At 42.9% G+C, this 18,813-nt stretch overlaps 3 protein-coding genes across 5 annotated transcripts; 2 read left to right on the top strand and 1 right to left on the bottom strand.

Annotated features, from left to right (window-relative positions):
* The first annotated feature begins 3,248 nt into the window (after window positions 1-3,248).
* Window positions 3,249-11,463, top strand: LOC105567713 (C-1-tetrahydrofolate synthase, cytoplasmic). Of its 2 annotated transcripts, none has more exons than XM_012022794.1 (13): window positions 3,249-3,354; window positions 4,323-4,388; window positions 5,146-5,481; window positions 6,304-6,396; window positions 6,463-6,604; window positions 6,999-7,110; window positions 7,766-8,331; window positions 8,431-8,734; window positions 8,818-9,035; window positions 9,280-9,743; window positions 10,557-10,809; window positions 10,996-11,181; window positions 11,260-11,463. In XM_012022794.1, exons 1-13 carry the CDS (start codon window positions 3,329-3,331, stop codon window positions 11,347-11,349), a joined length of 2,856 nt encoding a protein of 951 aa, XP_011878184.1. In that variant the 5' UTR covers window positions 3,249-3,328; the 3' UTR covers window positions 11,350-11,463. The 2 variants fall into 2 exon arrangements, with proteins under 2 accessions (XP_011878184.1, XP_011878185.1); XM_012022795.1 differs by lacking the exon at window positions 3,249-3,354 and adding an exon at window positions 4,139-4,236.
* LOC105567714 (probable methyltransferase-like protein 15 homolog) lies at window positions 11,462-13,504 on the bottom strand. Its single transcript, XM_012022797.1, has 2 exons — window positions 13,363-13,504; window positions 11,462-13,060 (listed from the first exon to the last, which is right to left on the bottom strand). Exon 2 carries the CDS (start codon window positions 12,770-12,772, stop codon window positions 11,624-11,626), a length of 1,149 nt encoding a protein of 382 aa, XP_011878187.1. The 5' UTR covers window positions 12,773-13,060; window positions 13,363-13,504; the 3' UTR covers window positions 11,462-11,623.
* Window positions 13,505-13,968: 464 nt separating this feature from the next.
* Window positions 13,969-17,993, top strand: LOC105567712 (zinc finger protein 420-like). 2 transcript variants are annotated; one of them, XM_012022793.1, is made up of 3 exons: window positions 13,969-14,179; window positions 14,387-14,603; window positions 14,906-17,993. In XM_012022793.1, the coding sequence occupies exons 2-3, from the start codon at window positions 14,487-14,489 to the stop codon at window positions 17,414-17,416; spliced, it is 2,628 nt and encodes an 875-aa protein (XP_011878183.1). In that variant the 5' UTR covers window positions 13,969-14,179; window positions 14,387-14,486; the 3' UTR covers window positions 17,417-17,993. The 2 variants fall into 2 exon arrangements, with proteins under 2 accessions (XP_011878183.1, XP_011878182.1); XM_012022792.1 differs by having other exon boundaries at window positions 13,969-14,297.
* The last annotated feature ends 820 nt before the right edge of the window (window positions 17,994-18,813 follow it).

The raw sequence follows: 18,813 nt of genomic DNA, 5'->3' as shown, positions 1-18,813 counted from the left end.
ACGAGCCGATTCCTTGCTTCTAACTGCGAATGCGCCGCACACTGAACACCGTAAAGGAATTTGCGGTCCGAGTTGCTACGCTCTCCGAGATCTGCAGCGACCTTTCACCCTACACCTTGGGCCCCTCGCCCATCCTCCTCGCCGACCCCCTCGCGCCACCCATTCCGACGGTTTGCTTCAGCCCCGATCATCCGTAGCCTCCAGTCACCCCAAGGCTAGTTTCTCCCTGAAACCCTTAAGCCCAACTATCCGCAGAAGTTGGAATCTGTAGGTATCCCTACGCCGCGACGAAGCTACAAACTCTACCCCTTTTCGTAGCAAGCTGCGTCGCTCGATATAGCCGCAGCCGAAGATTTCTCTCGCGATGTGTAGATGTATTAGTTCTGCTGACCTCGATGATCAAGAGGCTTCAATTACCACGAGAGACAGAAAGAGAGAGAAAGAGAGAGACCATGATGAGAGAAAGGCATACCAAATTCTTGAGCAATAAAGATTCCGATAAAATATATTAATTTCAGATAAATTGTTTAACAATAATATTCAGATTTTATAATGATCAAGGAAGCCGGAAACACGGCGAAAAACGTGTTTCATTATGTATCTTCTACAAAGATTTTTATTGCGATTCCGGTTTTGATTCTGGTTCTCTTTTCAAACCGGTCAGCCTACTAGCAGCTGGACCATCTAATCTGTATAAGTGAATACTTTCAAATTCGCTCGGAACCGTAACGACAGAAATGTAGTGACATTAAGTAGACGAAGTAGTTTGAGGGGTAGTTAGGAAGAATAGCTAAATTCGAAAGACATGCCTCGTGACGCGGTATCTATTCCATGCGAGATTGCCGTTGGCAAGATTCGTGGATTGAATCGTTGAGAAGGGCGAGGATGAATGAGAGTATGGGTGAAAAAACGACACGATGAGAGATCCGTGAGTGAATTGAGTGAGTATGAGAGACAGACCGAGAGAAGGAGGGAGAGAGAGTGTCCATCCAACCAGCAAAGACGATATAAGCACCCACGGGATTTCCTCGAAGGCGGGGCGGCTAGATTATGGAGTCCTATGCGGAACTAGCGTCAAGCAATTATGGATGCCGATTGCCAGCATCGATCTGACAATTTCGCGTAGACCGCCAATTTCCATGTGATCTAGCCGCTGCGACTTGGAATTAATTAAGCTTAAGTTACGAGCAGGAGGCCCGCAAGGCGCAAAGCTGCCGAAGGTCGTGTCCAGGAGATCGTCGGAACTTGGAACGATTCGGACGCGTCTCGGAGGAGTACGAGATCGATGCGCCGTAAGGGACAAGCGTTTCGATGAGCTGGATATATCTTATCTTAAGTTAGATCCATCGGCCGAAACTAATGATAGTATTTTATTAACCGTTATCAATCATTTGGCGCAATTCAGCAATGTCCTTTTAGCTTAATTAATATTTATAGATGCTTGAATAATTTTTTTGAAATGTGAACGGTAGACAACTCCGTTTAACTTTTACTTAAAACAGCTACATTTGGAATTAAATATGCCAGAGCAACTTTAGTTTAACTGAATATAAGTATATAATATCTATCAGATAATATAGAAAAGGGCACTCTCTAAAAGTCAATCAGTGCATTATCACTGCACGGAAAAAAAATGCTGTTGAATTAAACAAAATGAAGTTGCTTGAATTAAACGTTAATGTCACGGACTGCCACAAACGTAAATAATTCACTCAATTGTATTTGCTATGGATTTTAATTTTAAGCATTAAATTAAATATTCAGATTGTTAAGACAATCTGATGTTTTTCATTTATTAATACTGATGTTATTTCAACGATTTTATTTCAATTGCACTGATCTTGTTGATACAATATCATTCTTTTTTCCTTGTGACTACAGTTGTACACTGAATAATTCAGTGCTATACTTACAACTGTGAATCAGTGAATATTCACTGTTTTCCGTGATACTCCACTGATTATACCTTCTGTATATCTGAATTATATGACAAGATTAACTTTAAGAAACATCTGCATTCTATTTTATCTTAAATTCTACTTTTTCTACAACTTTCGCATCCGTGTATAATTCAAAAATCCGGATTTCCGCTACGACCAATATATCAATTAATTTTCAAGTAATGAAAATAAAAGTGACTTGTTAAAAATTCACAACTAAAACTAAAGAATACCATTATTGCGTGAAAGAGAAAGAGAGAAATTTTTGCGATTAAGCTTATACACAAATATAAGAAAATGAGTTTATGTCAAAGCGTGCGTTTATACCAAAATCACGGTCCTTTCTCGGACTCGCGATCTTTCAGCGAATAAGCAATCCAGGCGGAAAGAGGGTCTTGGTTAATCTTACTAATCTTCAACGATTGTTCTGTTCTCCAGTGGCGAGATTGCACAGTGGCCGATCAAAACCGCGGCCTAACGATATTACAGATCCGCCAATCACCACGAAGAGATGAAGACGTTGATGCGCGACACAGACTAACCGCTGGTAAATCGATTAAATTCTAACAATAAGTAAAATCTCCCTGAATTGAACCGAATCATTTGATTAAATACAAATTCTTTTATCGCGCCTTAACCATATTATTATTTATATCATCTTTCGTGCAAAATGGCTGTACCGAAATCTTAATAATGCTAAACTTCAATTCCAGAAAAATAATTACAATCAATAGTTAACATTACTTTTCGACGTCCGATTGTAATTGCTACAAATAACTGTTTTGTGTTTATTGCTGTTCGTGTAACAAAAATATTGCAAAGAAAATTTATTTGTATTTATCATATGATCATGTTTTACTGGCAAACATATTTGCGCGATCCCAAGATTAGATAATATCATTGAAGACAAAATAGAAATGCGTTCAGTGCCATTATGTTTATAACGAATAGATTTTGATTACGATGAAGTATCCACGTCTGTGGCGTACGAGATAACGAGTGTGTTGCATTTAAATATGCGCCTCACATACCGTGCGTGATTGATCAAACGGCGATAGCATAATTGTACAAATTTGCGTATAACAATAAATGATTTTCATTTGAATGAATATTTAGATAATTAAATAAGAAGCATCGCGCAGATTCATACAGCGTGTACAGATTAAATATAGAAATCTATGAAAATGGCATAATTATGCCAGCTCGATCGAGTGCACGGCTGATTGTACGTGTCAGAGTTTATCGCGCCGAATATCGTAATATGCATAATTGGCAAACACACACGATATTTCCTAGTATTACTTTTTGCACTTTAGCAAAGTTGCATCTATCGGCGAAAACTAAGTACAACTAGCAGTTGTCGTCGAGTCGTTGCGTTAAATCGTCCCATGATACGAATATCCGGAGCCCTTAAGTAAGACTAACACATTTATTTAATCGATATCATATTTTATTCTAATTAATAATCGTTTTCTATATCAAAAAGAATTTACTTAAAAATTCACGTTTCAAATTCCATTAAAGTGTTTTATAAAGACGCAAAAATTGTAATAAAAAAAAATCGCAATAAAAATCATGGCTAGTCGTCAACTTTACAAGCATCTTATAATTAGAAATTAAAGAAAGTATTTTATAAAACGTTTATAGCGTATAAACAGAGTAAGATATTAAAACGTCCGCGAAATGAAATGAGAACCGCTGAGTCGGCGAAGCTCCGTCACAAAGAATATCATCAGAATTTGAATTTCGATCTTTTCGTGTGACGGTAATTTTACGTCGTTTTGTATCGCGCGCGTTATGCATGTATAAGAATCACATCGTGAGTGATGTAACGTAACACGGCTCCGATAACTGCGTGTATAAGGTGTTTCAGAAAAATGTGTATCGATAAATCTACTCGAAGCAATATTTACGTTTGTCTCGCATAATTAAGAGTATCACTTGAAGCCGTCAGTAAATTTGAATTTAGAAAATAAATAATTAAAAGCTCGTACAATTCAAGATTAAGTTACATAACAATTTCGCTAAAAACAGTTTAATGAAATATTTTATAACGGTGATTATTGTAAATCGGATTTTAAATAGACGGAAAGTTATTCTCCTCGTAAAGAATTTGACAATTTACTCGAGTAAATTAATTTTAGGGTAATACGTACTTTTAAGACACCTTGTATAAGTCAGGGAACCACTTGTAAACCGGTCGGAGACACTAACGAGAACCATTTGATCTGCTCCAGTCAGTCAATAAACATAGAGGTTTATATTCGTGGGCAAATTCGCCGATTTGCGTGAACAAGTAGTGCTAACTAATCTTAAATCTACTAAGTCTAGCTACGATTAGCCAGCTACAAAGTTATAAAAACTTCAAAAAAATTGTTTCAGACTTCTAACCAGAGCCATGTCCACGGACGTACGAGGAGTTGTATTGTCTGGAACCCAATTGGCAAAGTGAGTAACGTTAATATATTTCGCGCAAGTAAGTCGCACCGTAGAGAAAAATGATAGTGTATTCGTTTATTCGATCGGGCAATTTGCTGTATTCGATACAGTGACACAGCGATTTAGCAAAGTTGTGTGTAAAAAATGTTGAGGCTAATATCAGCAGAATATTAAATATTCACAAAGTTTTTTAATCAGAATATAGGAACATATGAGAATAATATATTGGATAATGCATAAACAGTTTTAACACAAATAATATGCATACGATATACGCACAGTACTATGTGTCTTTATGAGGTTATGGCATTTTTAATATGTGAAGATGTGTATTTCTATGTATAATGAAATGTAAAAGAAAATAGCAGAGTGATAACGCCAATGTAAGTATCGAAATTTCGCGACAATTCGCTGTGTCACTATATCCATATAAAAAATATAAAATATCATTATAAATATCTATTATATGTATCTATAACAGGTATCTAGAAATTGCCCGCGAAATTCAAATGTAGATTGAAACTTTTCATTACGTGCAAGTACATTTGCTTGTAGTAAACAGTGCAATTATAAAGATAGAACTAATTGAAAATAAATCTCCCGCAGAATAAGCAATATAGAGGTGCCTAAAAGCCTTAAGAAATTATTAATCTTGAATAAATTACAGAAATTTTTAAAATTTTTCTAAAGAACATCGTTCCTTTTTCATTTTTCACAAAATGCAATTTATGCGAATCTAACAAACGCGCGTAATAAAACTTTCTAGAGAAATCCGAGACGGCCTAATCAGAGATGTGAGCGCCATAAAAGAGAAATTGCCTGACTTTGCACCCGGCCTGGCTATCGTCCAGGTAGGCGCAAGGGAAGATTCGAATGTCTACATAAAGATGAAAACTAACGCGGCCCGCGAAATAGGCATCGATGTTCAACGTTGTCAGCTTCCTAACACCACGACGGAGATAGAGCTCATCAACAAAGTTACCAAACTGAATAATGATCCCAACGTTCACGGGATTATTGTGCAAATGCCGCTTGACAGTATCAATAAAATCAATTCTCACCTAATCACCGATCTGGTATCGCCGGAAAAAGACGTCGATGGGTAAATATATAATTATTATTTAAACTAACGTTTATTTCTTTATGCAGGGCGTGTAATAGACCTTTATTCCCATTTGTTGAGAAAGTATATTCTGTGTTAAAATAGTAAAAATAAAAAGATCACACATACCCCAAAATTCGCACACAAACGCGTGATTATTTGAGAGGCTCCTCGTAGTTCGTACAAATAAAAATTTATAATTATTACAGTATCAAATGTTCTCTCTCAATTTAACAATATCGATTCTGGATTCATTAATATCTGGTTTAGCTACTAGTTTAATTTTCTATTTTAAGTAAAATTATTCGCATATCTCGTAATAATTTAACTTTAATATTAACAGAATTTCAATTTTAATATAATAAGACCTTTTTAAATTAATGATTTCTCGTCATTGATAATATCTTTGGTGTATACAGCAGATATGTAGATATATACGTTATTGCGAAAGCGTGATATATCGAAGAAGTTTTGTAACGGCGATAAACAAGAGAGAAACCAGACGCAACGTGCCCTTTGACATACCACTTTGATAGTAATACGATAGTAATAAGCGCAAATTTGGACAATATGTTCCGTTTTAGAGATTTAGAGAGAGAAATATTGTATACCGTAATGATAATTTTAGCGAAAATCTTTACCCTATTAACAATTCTTATCACAAAATTGCAATATATGTATATATAAACAATTTGAGTAGCTTTTTGTCGCCAGTGGTAATCAACCAAGGGGAATTTTTCAAAAATAAAAAAAAATGTTTTAATTTCCCTTGGTATATTAATAACGTTTTACTCATCCGGGTATATAATTATTCAATTGCAGACTAAATACTATCAACGAAGGTCGAGTTGCGATCGGCGACATGTCCGGATTTTTGCCATGCACTCCGAACGGCTGCATCGAATTAATTAAGAGGTTTGCTATTGATCTCAGTAAATTATTTTGACATTTGATTTTGGTATGCAATTACGCAACTTTTAGGAGCGGCGTGACTATCGCCGGTGCCCAAGCCGTTGTTTTAGGGAGAAGCAAGATTGTCGGCACGCCCGTTGCCGAACTATTAAAATGGCATAATGCCACTGTAACGGTCTGCCACTCTAAAACGAAGAATCTTTCTGACGTTGTAAGCAATCGTTCAATTTCACGATTTCGTATTACTTGTAACGGAGAAAACTTGTTTGAATGAAGTCATTTAGCTCAACAAGAAAAACGTATTCCTATTATTTAAGAATAATTTTCTTGAATGGAGAAGAAACTGGAATATTGGATAGAAAATAACTTATTTTCAAATCGAAGAGTATAGTAAATAGTAGTATATTTAAAGTGGATTATAATATTTTTCGGTAATTAAATAAAACTGTAATGTTGCCGAAACTTAAGATTATTAAATACTTCCAAGAAGATTACAAAATTGTTGCGTATATAAGAAAACGAGAATTATTTTGAGTGTGTAAGTTTCGGCTTGATAGATTGTTCTGTATATGAAGACTTGTGATATTGTTTTAAATTCTTTTCAGGTGCGTCAAGCCGATATTTTAGTGGTTGGCATAGGCCAACCCAAATTAGTTAAGGGTGATTGGATTAAACCGGGCGCCGTTGTTATCGATTGCGGCATCAATCCTATACCAGGTACGCGGCTCTGTCTTTTTTTTCACAACACGTTTGAAAGATAAATTAATCGAATTCAAATCGATCAGAGAATCTGTTATTAAAATTAACGGAGAATTCTGTATGAAATGTCTTGAATAATTGGGAAATGTTTCTGAAATTGATGAAGTTATCACGTGTGCACTTGCCAGAGTGCACTGTGAACGCGCTAGTGTGTATTACGCTCGTATCATACATTAACATTATCACTCTTTTTCTCTAGCTCCCACTCCCTTCTCCTCTCCCGCTCTACCACTACGACACGAGGCAAATATTACCAAATCCGTACATCTCAGGTCACAAAGAAAAAGAAAAACAAAAATACCGAAAACATAGACGATATTTTAGTTCGAGATCAGTCGCGTTCGAGTTCGTGCGTCATGCAAACGCGTTAGTTTCCGATAAAACAAGTGCGTAAAGCATTAATCTCCGAAAAATATGAGATAATACACATGAATTAACTTATCACCAAATAGATACATTGTATTAGTTTGGTACATGTGTAATTTCATTTTAAAGTGTATCCTCTCATTCTCCCTTTTATATTTAAAATAATTTTATAGAAAACCCTTGAGACATAACAAACCTAATCAAAGAATCTACTGGCCCGATCGATGTAACGTTAGAAACGTTTCAGATCCCACGAAGAAAAGTGGACAGCGTTTAGTGGGCGACGTCGCGTACCAGGAAGCTGCTAAAGTAGCTTCGTACATTACACCGGTGCCGGGCGGCGTTGGGCCAATGACAGTGGCGATGTTGATGAAAAACACCGTGATATCCGCGAAAAAGTCGGCGGAGAAGCTTCTCAGTACCCACTGGAAATTGCGGATTCTTAAGTTGAATCTCGTGAAACCTGTGCCGAGCGACATCGAGATCTCCAGGAGTCAGGAGCCGAAACCGATCGCCGTGCTGGCCGACGAGATCGGGCTGCTGGCGAACGAGTTCAGCCCTTACGGCAACAAGAAGGCCAAGGTCGGCCTCGGCGTGCTGAAACGACTGAAGAATCAACCAAATGGCAAGTACGTCGTGGTGGCGGGCATCACGCCAACGCCGTTCGGCGAGGGAAAGAGCACGACTTCCCTCGGATTGGTGCAAGCACTAACGGCGCACAGAGGCATAAATTCTTTCCTCACCGTCAGACAACCCAGCCAGGGACCTACGTTCGGCGTTAAAGGAGGAGCCGCCGGAGGAGGATACTCGCAGGTACAGAGGCTTTCTTCGGATAACGGCACTATCGAGGTTTACGAAGACACTATCGCTGTTCATTATCGTGGACTAACTAGGGATGACTTTGTTGACTAGGTAATACCGATGGAGGAATTCAATCTTCACCTGACCGGGGACATTCATGCTGTTAGCGCCGCGAACAATCTTATGGCGGCGCAAATTGACGCGCGATACTTCCACGAATCGACCCAGAACGACAAGGCTCTGTACGATCGGCTGGTGCCGACGATCAAGGGTGTCAGAAAGTTCTCCAAGATCCAGCTGAAACGACTGCAAAAACTTGGCATCACGAAAACCGACCCGAACTCACTCACGGAGGAGGAGCAACGTCGATTCGCACGGCTCGACATTGATCCAAACAATATCACGTGGACGCGAGGTGCGATATAAGAGCGGTATATCCTGAAGAACGGTAGATACTAAAAAAACGATATTGTATTACAATTGATATCATTTGCACAGTGGTGGATATTAACGATCGGTTTTTGCGGAAAATCACCATTGGCCAGAGCCCGACCGAGAAAGGCAGGACAAGAGAGACGTCGTTTTGCATTTCCGTCGGGTCTGAAATAATGGCAATCCTCGCACTGTCAACCAGCGTCGATGATATGAAGAGGCGGCTTGGTAACATCGTCGTCGGATTTAGCAAAAGCGGCGAGCCTTTAACCGCTGATGATTTCGTCAGTACAATTATAAAATTTATATACGTAGAACGTACCTAAAATTATTTATCGGACATTACTACCATTTGTATGAAGCAATCATTCTTTTTGTCGTCTATCTTGTCGAGCTATATTTAATAATTTTAAGTGCACACGATTGCAACTAGACGTGGGCAAACCGTTCACAATGTTCTTCGTATCTTCGTAATCGCGCACAAGGAAAACAATCTGCGGCCCGTCTAAATATTTGTTCGATCCTCAGGGTATGACGGGAGCAATGGCGATTCTGCTAAAAGATGCTATAGAACCAACACTTATGCAATCATTGGAAGGTACACCAGTAATGGTGCACACTGGACCGTTCGCCAATATAGCCCACGGTTGTTCATCGATTCTCGCTGACGCTATCGCTTTAAAATTGGTCGGGCCGGAAGGTATCCTAATAACGGAAGCCGGATTCGCGTCGGATATCGGCATGGAAAAGTTCTTCGACATCAAGTGTCGTACTTCCGGATATGTACCGAATGCCGTCGTACTCGTGGCGACTATCAGAGCGTTGAAGATGCACGGTGGTGGGCCGGCAGTAACGACCGGGGCACCGCTGAAGAGAGAGTATATCGAGGAGAATATCGAACTCGTTCGAAAGGGCCTGCCAAATTTGCAAAAACACATCAGCAATGGTCTGAAATACGGCATGCCCGTAGTGGTCGCCATCAACTCTCACAGGTGTGCTTTTCTCTCGTAAATAAATGATGGCAGCAAAAGTCGAATTTACAAGGACGCTAGTCTTGACTCCGTATTTGTTTCTTTCGAGGGGGAAACCGCTGAGGGCATTGTGGTGTACAGATTTGCGGCATTACCGGGCATTACTAGGGCATTTTTGGGGCATTACGTCTTGCTGAGGCATTATAAAGATAAAATAAGATACAATAAGATAAAATAAGATAAAACAAGATAAGTAAGATAAAAGAAGATAATAAGATAAAGTAATGCCCACTGGGCATTAGTGGGCATTGGTTTTCAAGATTTTGGTCAGCGGTTTCTCCTTCGGTTTCTTTGCACTATTTCTATGAACGTTTTCTTGTGATCCTTATTTCACTAGGCTACCAAATTTTCACGCTAGCCGAGAACTTCAAGATGTTATAAGAATTTATTTCACAATGATTATATAATCGTCGTAAAATAAATTCTGTATATACACGGAGAGAATTTCTCTTAAAGTTTATCTTGAAAGTCATGTAATCGTGGGACGACGTGGCATTTCCGAGATTTTTACGAGTTTTTCAAATTTTACCATATATTTTACTAGTAAAATGTGTACCAAGTATAATTACTGGTGAAATGTATGGTAAAATTTCAAAACTCTCATAAAGTTCTTCAAAATGCTATGTTGTTACACGATCTTCAGGGTAAATTTTAAGAGAAAAATCTCCCTGCGTATGAGCATCCTATGTAAATTTTATAAACAATATGGATACAAACTGCGTGTGAATTAATATAATCGATCGCACTGATGAGCATGTCATGTTAATCTTTCAGTACCGACACTCAAGCGGAGCTAGATCTCGTTAGGCAAGCGGCGTTGCAGAGCGGTGCAACCGATGCGGTAATATGCACTCATTGGACCGAAGGTGGGGCAGGTGCCGTAGCCCTTGCGGACGCAGTGATAGCCGCTACCGAAAAGAAAACTAATTTCAAGCTGTTGTACGACCTCGAGAGCAGCATCGAAGAAAAGATTACCAAGATCGCCAAAGAGATATACGGCGCTGGCCAGGTCGTTCTCGCGGAGAAGGTAAGCAAATATTTTTACGGCATGCGTATAAACTGCTGCCACAAAATATTGCCAATGTTATTAAAGATATCTGGATCTTACGTGTTCCATGTGAAGGCAATTTTACTAAATTTTCTTTCGGCAAACTTATCTGTTACGTACGACACTCTAATATTACGTCAAGTGTATAAACGTTTGCCGTTACAGGTGCAGAAAAAAATTGAAAACTACAACAAGTTAGGGTATAACAAGCTCCCAATATGTATGGCGAAAACATCAAATTCGTTAACGGGAGATCCAAGTATCAAAGGTGCACCAACCGGCTTCACCCTCGATATCACGGACATATTCGTTTCGGTCGGCGCCGGATTTGTCGTTCCCATGGTGGGAGAGGTGAATAATTTTCTCGGCTATCCAGTGGGTAACAAAATTGTCTACAAAATTCTTACGTTACTTCACTACGCATTTCAGATTATGATGATGCCCGGACTGTCGACCAGACCAAGTATCTACGACATGGACTGGAACGGCGAAACGGATGAAATAGAAGGCCTATTTTAAATACCTACTTTCTTTTTTCAACGAAGAGCATCTTTGCAATACATAATGCGTATTAACAATTCCTCAGCAAGTTCATATGTCTATACATAATCGCCAATAAATTCTTCTATTGTTCTCGGCTCACATTCTTTATTATGTACAGCATGACGGCAGTACGTCCTGTTAAAACAAACGTGTCGTGTACATTTTCCAGGTGTGTCGTCGCAACAAGTTTGTACAGTCATAAGAAAGCGTCAACTATTACGAGCTTTAATACATTGTTCATAAAAGACGTTTACTTCACTTTCGTGACAACGCGCAATTTCGCCGATCGCGATCTCGGATTTGTCTGAATTTCCTCGGGCGTGGGCGTCAGGACGTGTGTGTGCATCATTTTCCACGGTGACTCTGTCAACTTTTCGACCTCGCCTTTATCGAACATCTTACCGTGATGCGCGTATTTCAACGCCACGGTATTCGCCAGATTATCAGTTATGTTTCCCGAAATATGTCTCTTGACTACAGTATCCTCGAGCGAGTGAAAAGAGATCGTTAGTAAACGGCCAAACAGTTTCAAATAGACTTGCGCGACAAGTATACCGTAATTGATTTCGTTGAGCTCATTGTTCACGAAGATCCTAAGCGCCTGAAACGTTTTCGTGGCGCTGTGCGCGAATCTACCGAGGCTGTCCCGCCTGATCTCGCCGTCCAGGGTGGACTCGACCAGCTGGGCCAGTTCCCGCGTCGTCTCCAATTTTCTACACATGTATCTAACGTCAATGATGGCGCGCGCGATTCTCTTAGCGCGCTTCTCCTGCCCGTAAACCTTTATGATACGCGCCAGATCCTGCTCCGTGGCCCGCTCCAGCACGTCCGCGGCGGTAATCTGTTCCGGACACCGAGACCCGTCCATCCTCATGTCCAGCGGCCCGTCCTTCGCTAAAGAGAACCCTCTACCAGCTACGTCGAATTGCATCGACGAGCATCCGAAATCGAACAAAAAGCCGTCTATACTACCTTCCCTGACGTCGTGTTCTTTGAGCAGCCGCGGCAACTCGGAGAATTTACCTAACAGAGGCACCACTTGTCCCGGGTATCTCTGTGCCAGGTCTTTCGCGCATTCGTACGCCGAAGGATCCCTGTCCAGCGCGAATAACTTTATATCGGGCGAGTGCTCCAACAATCTGGCGGCGTGTCCACCCGCGCCGAATGTCATGTCCACGTACGTCTTGCCCGGCGACAAGGCCATGGACGTCAGCACTTCCTGTGCCATAACAGGCACGTGAAGACTCCTGTCGGGGAGGCCGTCATGCTTAAAACTACACTGCCTAGCGTTTACTAAATACGGAAATACATTGGTCTTCGCTAGAAATACACGCGCCCTGTCGACAGAGCATCTATCCTTGCCAAACTTATGCGCGAAACACACGAGCCTAGGCCTCATTTTTTGCCGAGGGTCTTTATCGTCCAATATAATCTGCGAAATACTCCCTTGTCCTCCTCCTTCAGATACTCGAGCATTTCCGGAGTCAGTGCCAAATTACACTGCTCCCTGGTCAATCCGCTCGCGGTGCTCAGCAGGGAGCGCTGATAAAGCTGCCCATAATAATTTGACGAGATCCTCTTTAGGCTTGAATAATATCGATCGCACTGTTCCGGGTTCGGTTGCCTGGCAGCGTCGCCCTTCGCAAACGCGATCTTCACCTGGTCGCGAATGTGTTGCCCCAGGTCCCTGAAAAGCCACCGAGTCAAGCGGATCGCTAGGAAGACGGGGAAACTTGAGCACGCAAATTAACGCCCGCTTCTATCGACGCAGATTAACTTTCATCTCGGTTTAACTTACTCTTTCCAGACCGAGATTAAAGTCAACTGATGGAAACTATATACCTTCTCCTCGTCAACAATTATCGAGAGCCAAGGGTCAATTCTAACCTAGCTAGTGATATATTTAGAAGCAAATATACAGCGACACGTTGTCAAGGCTCGTGAGTTCGTGACAAGCCCGAACGCTTCGCCTGCTATCATCGTAATTACCTGCCAGCCTTGCTCTTGTCCAACGGCCACGATTCCAGCAGTTTCATATAATTCTTGTAGCTACCGGCCATGACAACGTCTCGCGAGGCCTCGGACTCCTCGGAGCGCGACGCGACGTCACCGCCACGGACAGATCGCCAAAGGCCCGGACGAATGTCGAGACCGCCATACACCTTGCACCTTACCGACGGCTTTGCCCCTATAGGTGCGAGTCTGGACTAAACATACCCGATTTTATCGACAAATTTTACTCCTTGGTTCGAGTCTCGACTAAATATATCCGATTTTATCGACAGAATTGTCCAAATTTAGTCTGGACTCGCACCAAAAGGCAAAATTTGTCGATAAAATCGAATATATTTAGTCCAGATTCGCACCTAGGGGCAAAGTGTGTGGTGGTCTCGATTTTACATGCCCGGAACCTGTGATTAAAAGCATATTGTTTCGAGCATCAAAAGTTGTTGGAACAATTGCGGAAGAGTAAATGGAATCGCGAGCTAATTAATTCGCGTAATTTTCACTGTCACGTGGGCCTCGACTGTCCAATGTCCAGCTCCGAATCTTGTTGCCGACCGCAGATGGCGTATCCAAAAGATAATAAGATAAAGAACGCGGCGCGTGCTTCCTAGATGCTCCAGATACTTAATGCGCGTAGTTCTAACCTATGCGACCATTGGCCGCTTCGATATTAAAGAAAAAAGACAGTACGTCGCTAATAGCGACTCGAGGCGCGTTAAAATTTTAACGAGCGATTTTCGTTCCCCGGAATGTATTTTACGGAGTCTATAATGCGCCTGAGCCACACGTGTGAAAACTGGTACGTGTGAAAGCTGACAGACCGACATTCGTTACAACTTGCATTTTGACTACGAAATCACTTCGCAAGAGATTGTACACGTAAACGATCCAAGATAATTACGTCTTCTCTTACAGCTGTAATTAACAAGATTCTATTTTACGTCAAATTCTCAAGTCATTTCTCTCTCCTCTCTCTCTCTCTCTCTCTCTCTTTCACACACTGCAGGTCGTATTCCCGAGGAAGTCTATTGGCGCTAGTATGAGAACGAAGATGAGAGATTACTTGTAAGAACGCGTCGAAGAGGTTTCCACAAACAATTGTCAAAATGAAATACGACACGTGCCGCCTGTGCGGCATCAAGTCCGAATTTGAGTATTTGAGGCATATATTCGATGAAGTGACCAATGTGGCGCAGATGATAAACGAGACTTTGCCAATTAAGGTATGCCAGTTAGTCGGGCCCGGTTTCACCAAGCCTTGTTTAACTTTCAGCTTAGTTTAATTCACGTTTGTCCCTTTCTGAAGTAACAATCGGAAAGAGACAAAGAATGAATGAAGCTAGGATCTTAGTCAGGCCCGGTTTCACCGAATGCCATTTAATCTTAGTTCAATTCACGCCTGTCTCTTTCTGAAGTAACAGAAAGAAACGAAGACCGAATTAAGCCGAGCTTAAAGTTACGCGACGCTGGTGAAACGAGGCCCTGCTGTAAACAAGTGTGCGTCGCTACTATGAATTTTTTACAGGTCTCGCAAGACGATCGCTCGAAATCTATATGTTTGGACTGTTACAACAAGGTGGTCAGTCATTATGATTTCATTCAAAGTATACTGGCGTGCTCGAAGGAGAGCGAGACAGAGACCGTCTCTTTCCTCGAAGTCAACAGGAACGAGAGATTGCAGAACGTGGTAATTTCCAAGATGCACAGCGACATGATATACACCTGTCCGAGTTGCCACAAAGACCTGATACTCTTACTGACGAGCAATTCAGAAGGCAGCGACGCGTTTGAAATTTCACTGGCCGCCGTGGACAAACTGGAGAAGCTGGCGGGAGAAAAGGGTCAGGTGCCTAGAGACATAGTGGAGCTCGCCAGTGTCTGCGCGCAGAAATCAAATACGGAAAGCGATGGATGCGAATTGAATTTCGATGTCGTCGACAACAGACAGAATGTCAATGGATTGCACAGCAGCTCGCAAAATGACACCAACTATGCAGACCCGTACGAGTCGAAGAAGGGCAAAAAGAGGAAGTTTCAGAGAAACGTTTCTACCAAAGTATCTGTTAGTCCTGCCAAGCTGCGAAAATTAGAGGCAAGATTGGGTGTAACGGAGCAGGACGCCGACGAATTGAACAGCGATTGCGACAGATCGAGCGTGACTGACTCGACGACATTCCAGACGATGAGCAACGGCATAGAATATCTCGACGAGAAGATAGGTAATGAGGAGAACGATGTGGAATATACGGTGGAGAGAGACAAGAATTTTACCAAGTTGGAGACATCGGGGACAAATTTAGACGTCAAGGAGCAAGATGAATTGAGCAGCGATTACGACAGGTCCAGTGTGGCTGGCTTGATAACGATCGAATCGGGACACAATGTCGCGGCGTACGGTGACGTGGAGGCTGACGTGGAAGGAGAATGCAGGGACGGTGCGAATGGCGCCGATAATCCAAACAGTCGCGTAAAACCGGTGTGCAACTTGTGCGGAGCCCGTTACATCTCGCAGACCAAGTACAAGTTTCACATGGAGAGGCACAGGTTGAACAAGATGGATAAATTTGTTTGTTGGATATGCGACAAAGAGACGAGGAATGAGAGCTTGCTGTGGGATCACTACAGCCACGTGCACGAGAGCCCGGTGCGGTACGTTTGCGCGGACTGCGACAGGGCGTTCGCGAAGAAGCCGACTTTGAAGGAGCATCAGAGGAAACACGGGCACTCGGGTTACAAAGAGACGCCGAGCGTCGACGCGGACAAGGATAGCAATCAGAAGGCTACGAGGCAGAGACGAAAGTGCACCGTCTGCAAGAAAGCGATAAAGCACGTGGATCCCAATGCCGTCAACGATCCGGCGATGTGCGCCTTCTGCGAGGACGCGAGCGCGAGTCCGACAGTCGACGGGGAAGCGAATACGAAGGCGATAGCGCAGCGACAGTACCACTGCTTCAAGTGCCGCAAGCACTTTATGCGCCGGGAGAGGCTCGAGTTCCACGAGATGCGGCACAACGAGAACATGGACGAGTTCGTCTGCAGCACGTGCGGCAAGGACTTCAGCGGTGAGAACTCGCTGTACGAGCACTACCTGTTCGTGCACAAGGGGGCGAGGCCGCACATCTGCGAGGTGTGCGGCAAGTCGTTTCAGCTAAAGACGCGACTGCGGGAGCACCAGCGGAAGCACACGGGCGAGAAGCCGTATCAGTGCGAGATATGCGGCCTGCGCTGCATGACCACGCACTCGCTCAAGTTCCACAAGAAGTCGCACGTACCCACCCGCCACACCTGCGAGATATGCGGCAAGGCGTTCATCAAGAAGCAGAATCTCAACGAGCACCTGGAGAAGCACTGGAAGAAGGACAAGAACATATCGCTCCCGCGTATATTCACGTGCCCCGTGTGCCGCAGCGATCTGCCGACCTACCGCATGCTGAAGCACCACATGACCGGGACCCATCAGCTGGACCGCCAGGACCCCCTGATACTCAATCAGAAACCGCTGTACGAGTGTAACGAGTGCCAGGAGAAGTTCAGCCATCAAATGTCGCTCAAGGCGCACAAGGAGAAGGTGCACGAGGGTAGGATTATGCCGCGTGTCTTCCAGTGCGACATATGCAAGACCGAGTTCAAGATCAAGCAGATGCTCATCAATCACATCAAGAGCAAGCACAGCAGCGAGAAGCGGTACAAGTGCGCGCAGTGCAACGTCATGTTCGCGGACATGAAAACCCTCTACCATCACGTGTTGCTGCACGGAAAGCTGTACACCTGCGAGTACTGCAACAAGAGCTTCAGGCAGAAAGACGTCAGGGACGTTCATTGCCGCATTCACACGAGCGACCGGCCCTACCAGTGCGCGGATTGCGACATGACGTTCGCCAGCTACGGCAGCCGCTCGAACCACCGCAAGAAGGCGCACGGGGACAACGAGACCGAGTGCCCGGAATGCGGGGAGAAGTGCGGCGACACGCAGGAAATCAGAATTCACTTGAACGCGCATCTCGGCGAGAAATTAAACAAATTGGAATCCACGTAATGCCGCGGAGATGACGCAGTTAGATGTACGGGACGTAAGAGCGCTCGCGGAAATGTATCAGATGAAATAATATATCGATGTTGTGCATTATTTCATACGTATAATATATGCACGAAGCAATTTTTACAATTCTAGATCGTACACTGAGAAAAAGGGTGTTGAATCAAGAAAATATTTCTTAATTCAACTATATGCTGCGGTCACGGGCTGTCAAACAAATATTTGTTAATTTAAAAAAATATATATATATGTTTGAATTAAAGAAATACTGGCAATTAAACATTTAGTAATATCAACAACTTTTTTTCTCAGTGCAAGTGCAATCTATTAAATGGACATGACTTCTATAACGAAAATAGTTTGCGTTTATACATATTATACATAAATGGCGCACGATTTTCGTATAATATGATACTTGGTTATAATGCTTTTATACATACATTCATCACTGTGTTAATGTTAATGGTTTTAGATTGTACGTTCCCATTGTAATATCTGTCACTGTACGTTATACGAATAAGTATGTTATTTTCTAGCTATGCAAGTGTAAAATATATTTGTGTGAGAATATCCATAACGTATCTCTCAGTCTTTTACAGAGCGTCTTGGCTTTTACTCATCGAAGACACCAGGTAAATCTTCAATTTGTTCAGTACGGAGAAACAGATACGGTTACATTTCTTGTGAATTCCCTTCATTTTAGATACAAATACTAGACGCACTCGTTATTTTTTCGGGAAACAATGCAGACACCATTTGCATCGGTATCTTTAAAAGAAGAATACGAAGCTCCGATCTCTTGGACACGAGATAAATATGCCGCGCCGTTCATTTACGACTAAATACGAGTCCCTTCATTTGATTCGTAGACAGATCGTCCCTGTGCCATCGACAGCCTACATCGATACGTCGCCGGGATGACGAGGCAGCGCGTGATCGTCCTTATTCAAATTTAAATGGCTACTACCGTGCGCGCGTCACGCAGAGATTTAAATGGACGCAGCGCTGGTGGAAAAAAAATCAGGTGATCGCCCGCGCCCGACCGCGCGATCAGGACGGGTCCTCGATCGCGCGGCCGCGACGGCGAGACGTCCATCTCGGGCCGGGGGAATCTCGAGAGAGAAACGCTGGCCGTCGCGAGTCACGTGTCGCCCATCAAAAATCAACGTGCGAAAAAACAACACCGCGACGGGACTACTTTCTCGCGGAGTGATATCGAGAGAAAGAGAGAGAGAGGGACAGAGGGAGGCTCGCCAGCGAGTCGATACTCGAGCGGGTCGAAGCCGGGAATCGGCCGGAGGATCGTTTTCGCCGACACGGCCGGCGACGGGGACGACGTCGATTTTTCCTCGCGCCGCCGCGACCGAGACTCGACCCAGGGTGGATGATTCTCCTCG

This window comes from Vollenhovia emeryi, unplaced genomic scaffold (genome assembly GCF_000949405.1).
Source record: "Vollenhovia emeryi isolate VEMERY1.0 unplaced genomic scaffold, V.emery_V1.0 DF939135.1, whole genome shotgun sequence".
Taxonomy (NCBI): Eukaryota; Metazoa; Arthropoda; class Insecta; order Hymenoptera; family Formicidae; genus Vollenhovia; species Vollenhovia emeryi.
This window is presented reverse-complemented; position numbering and strand designations above follow the sequence as displayed.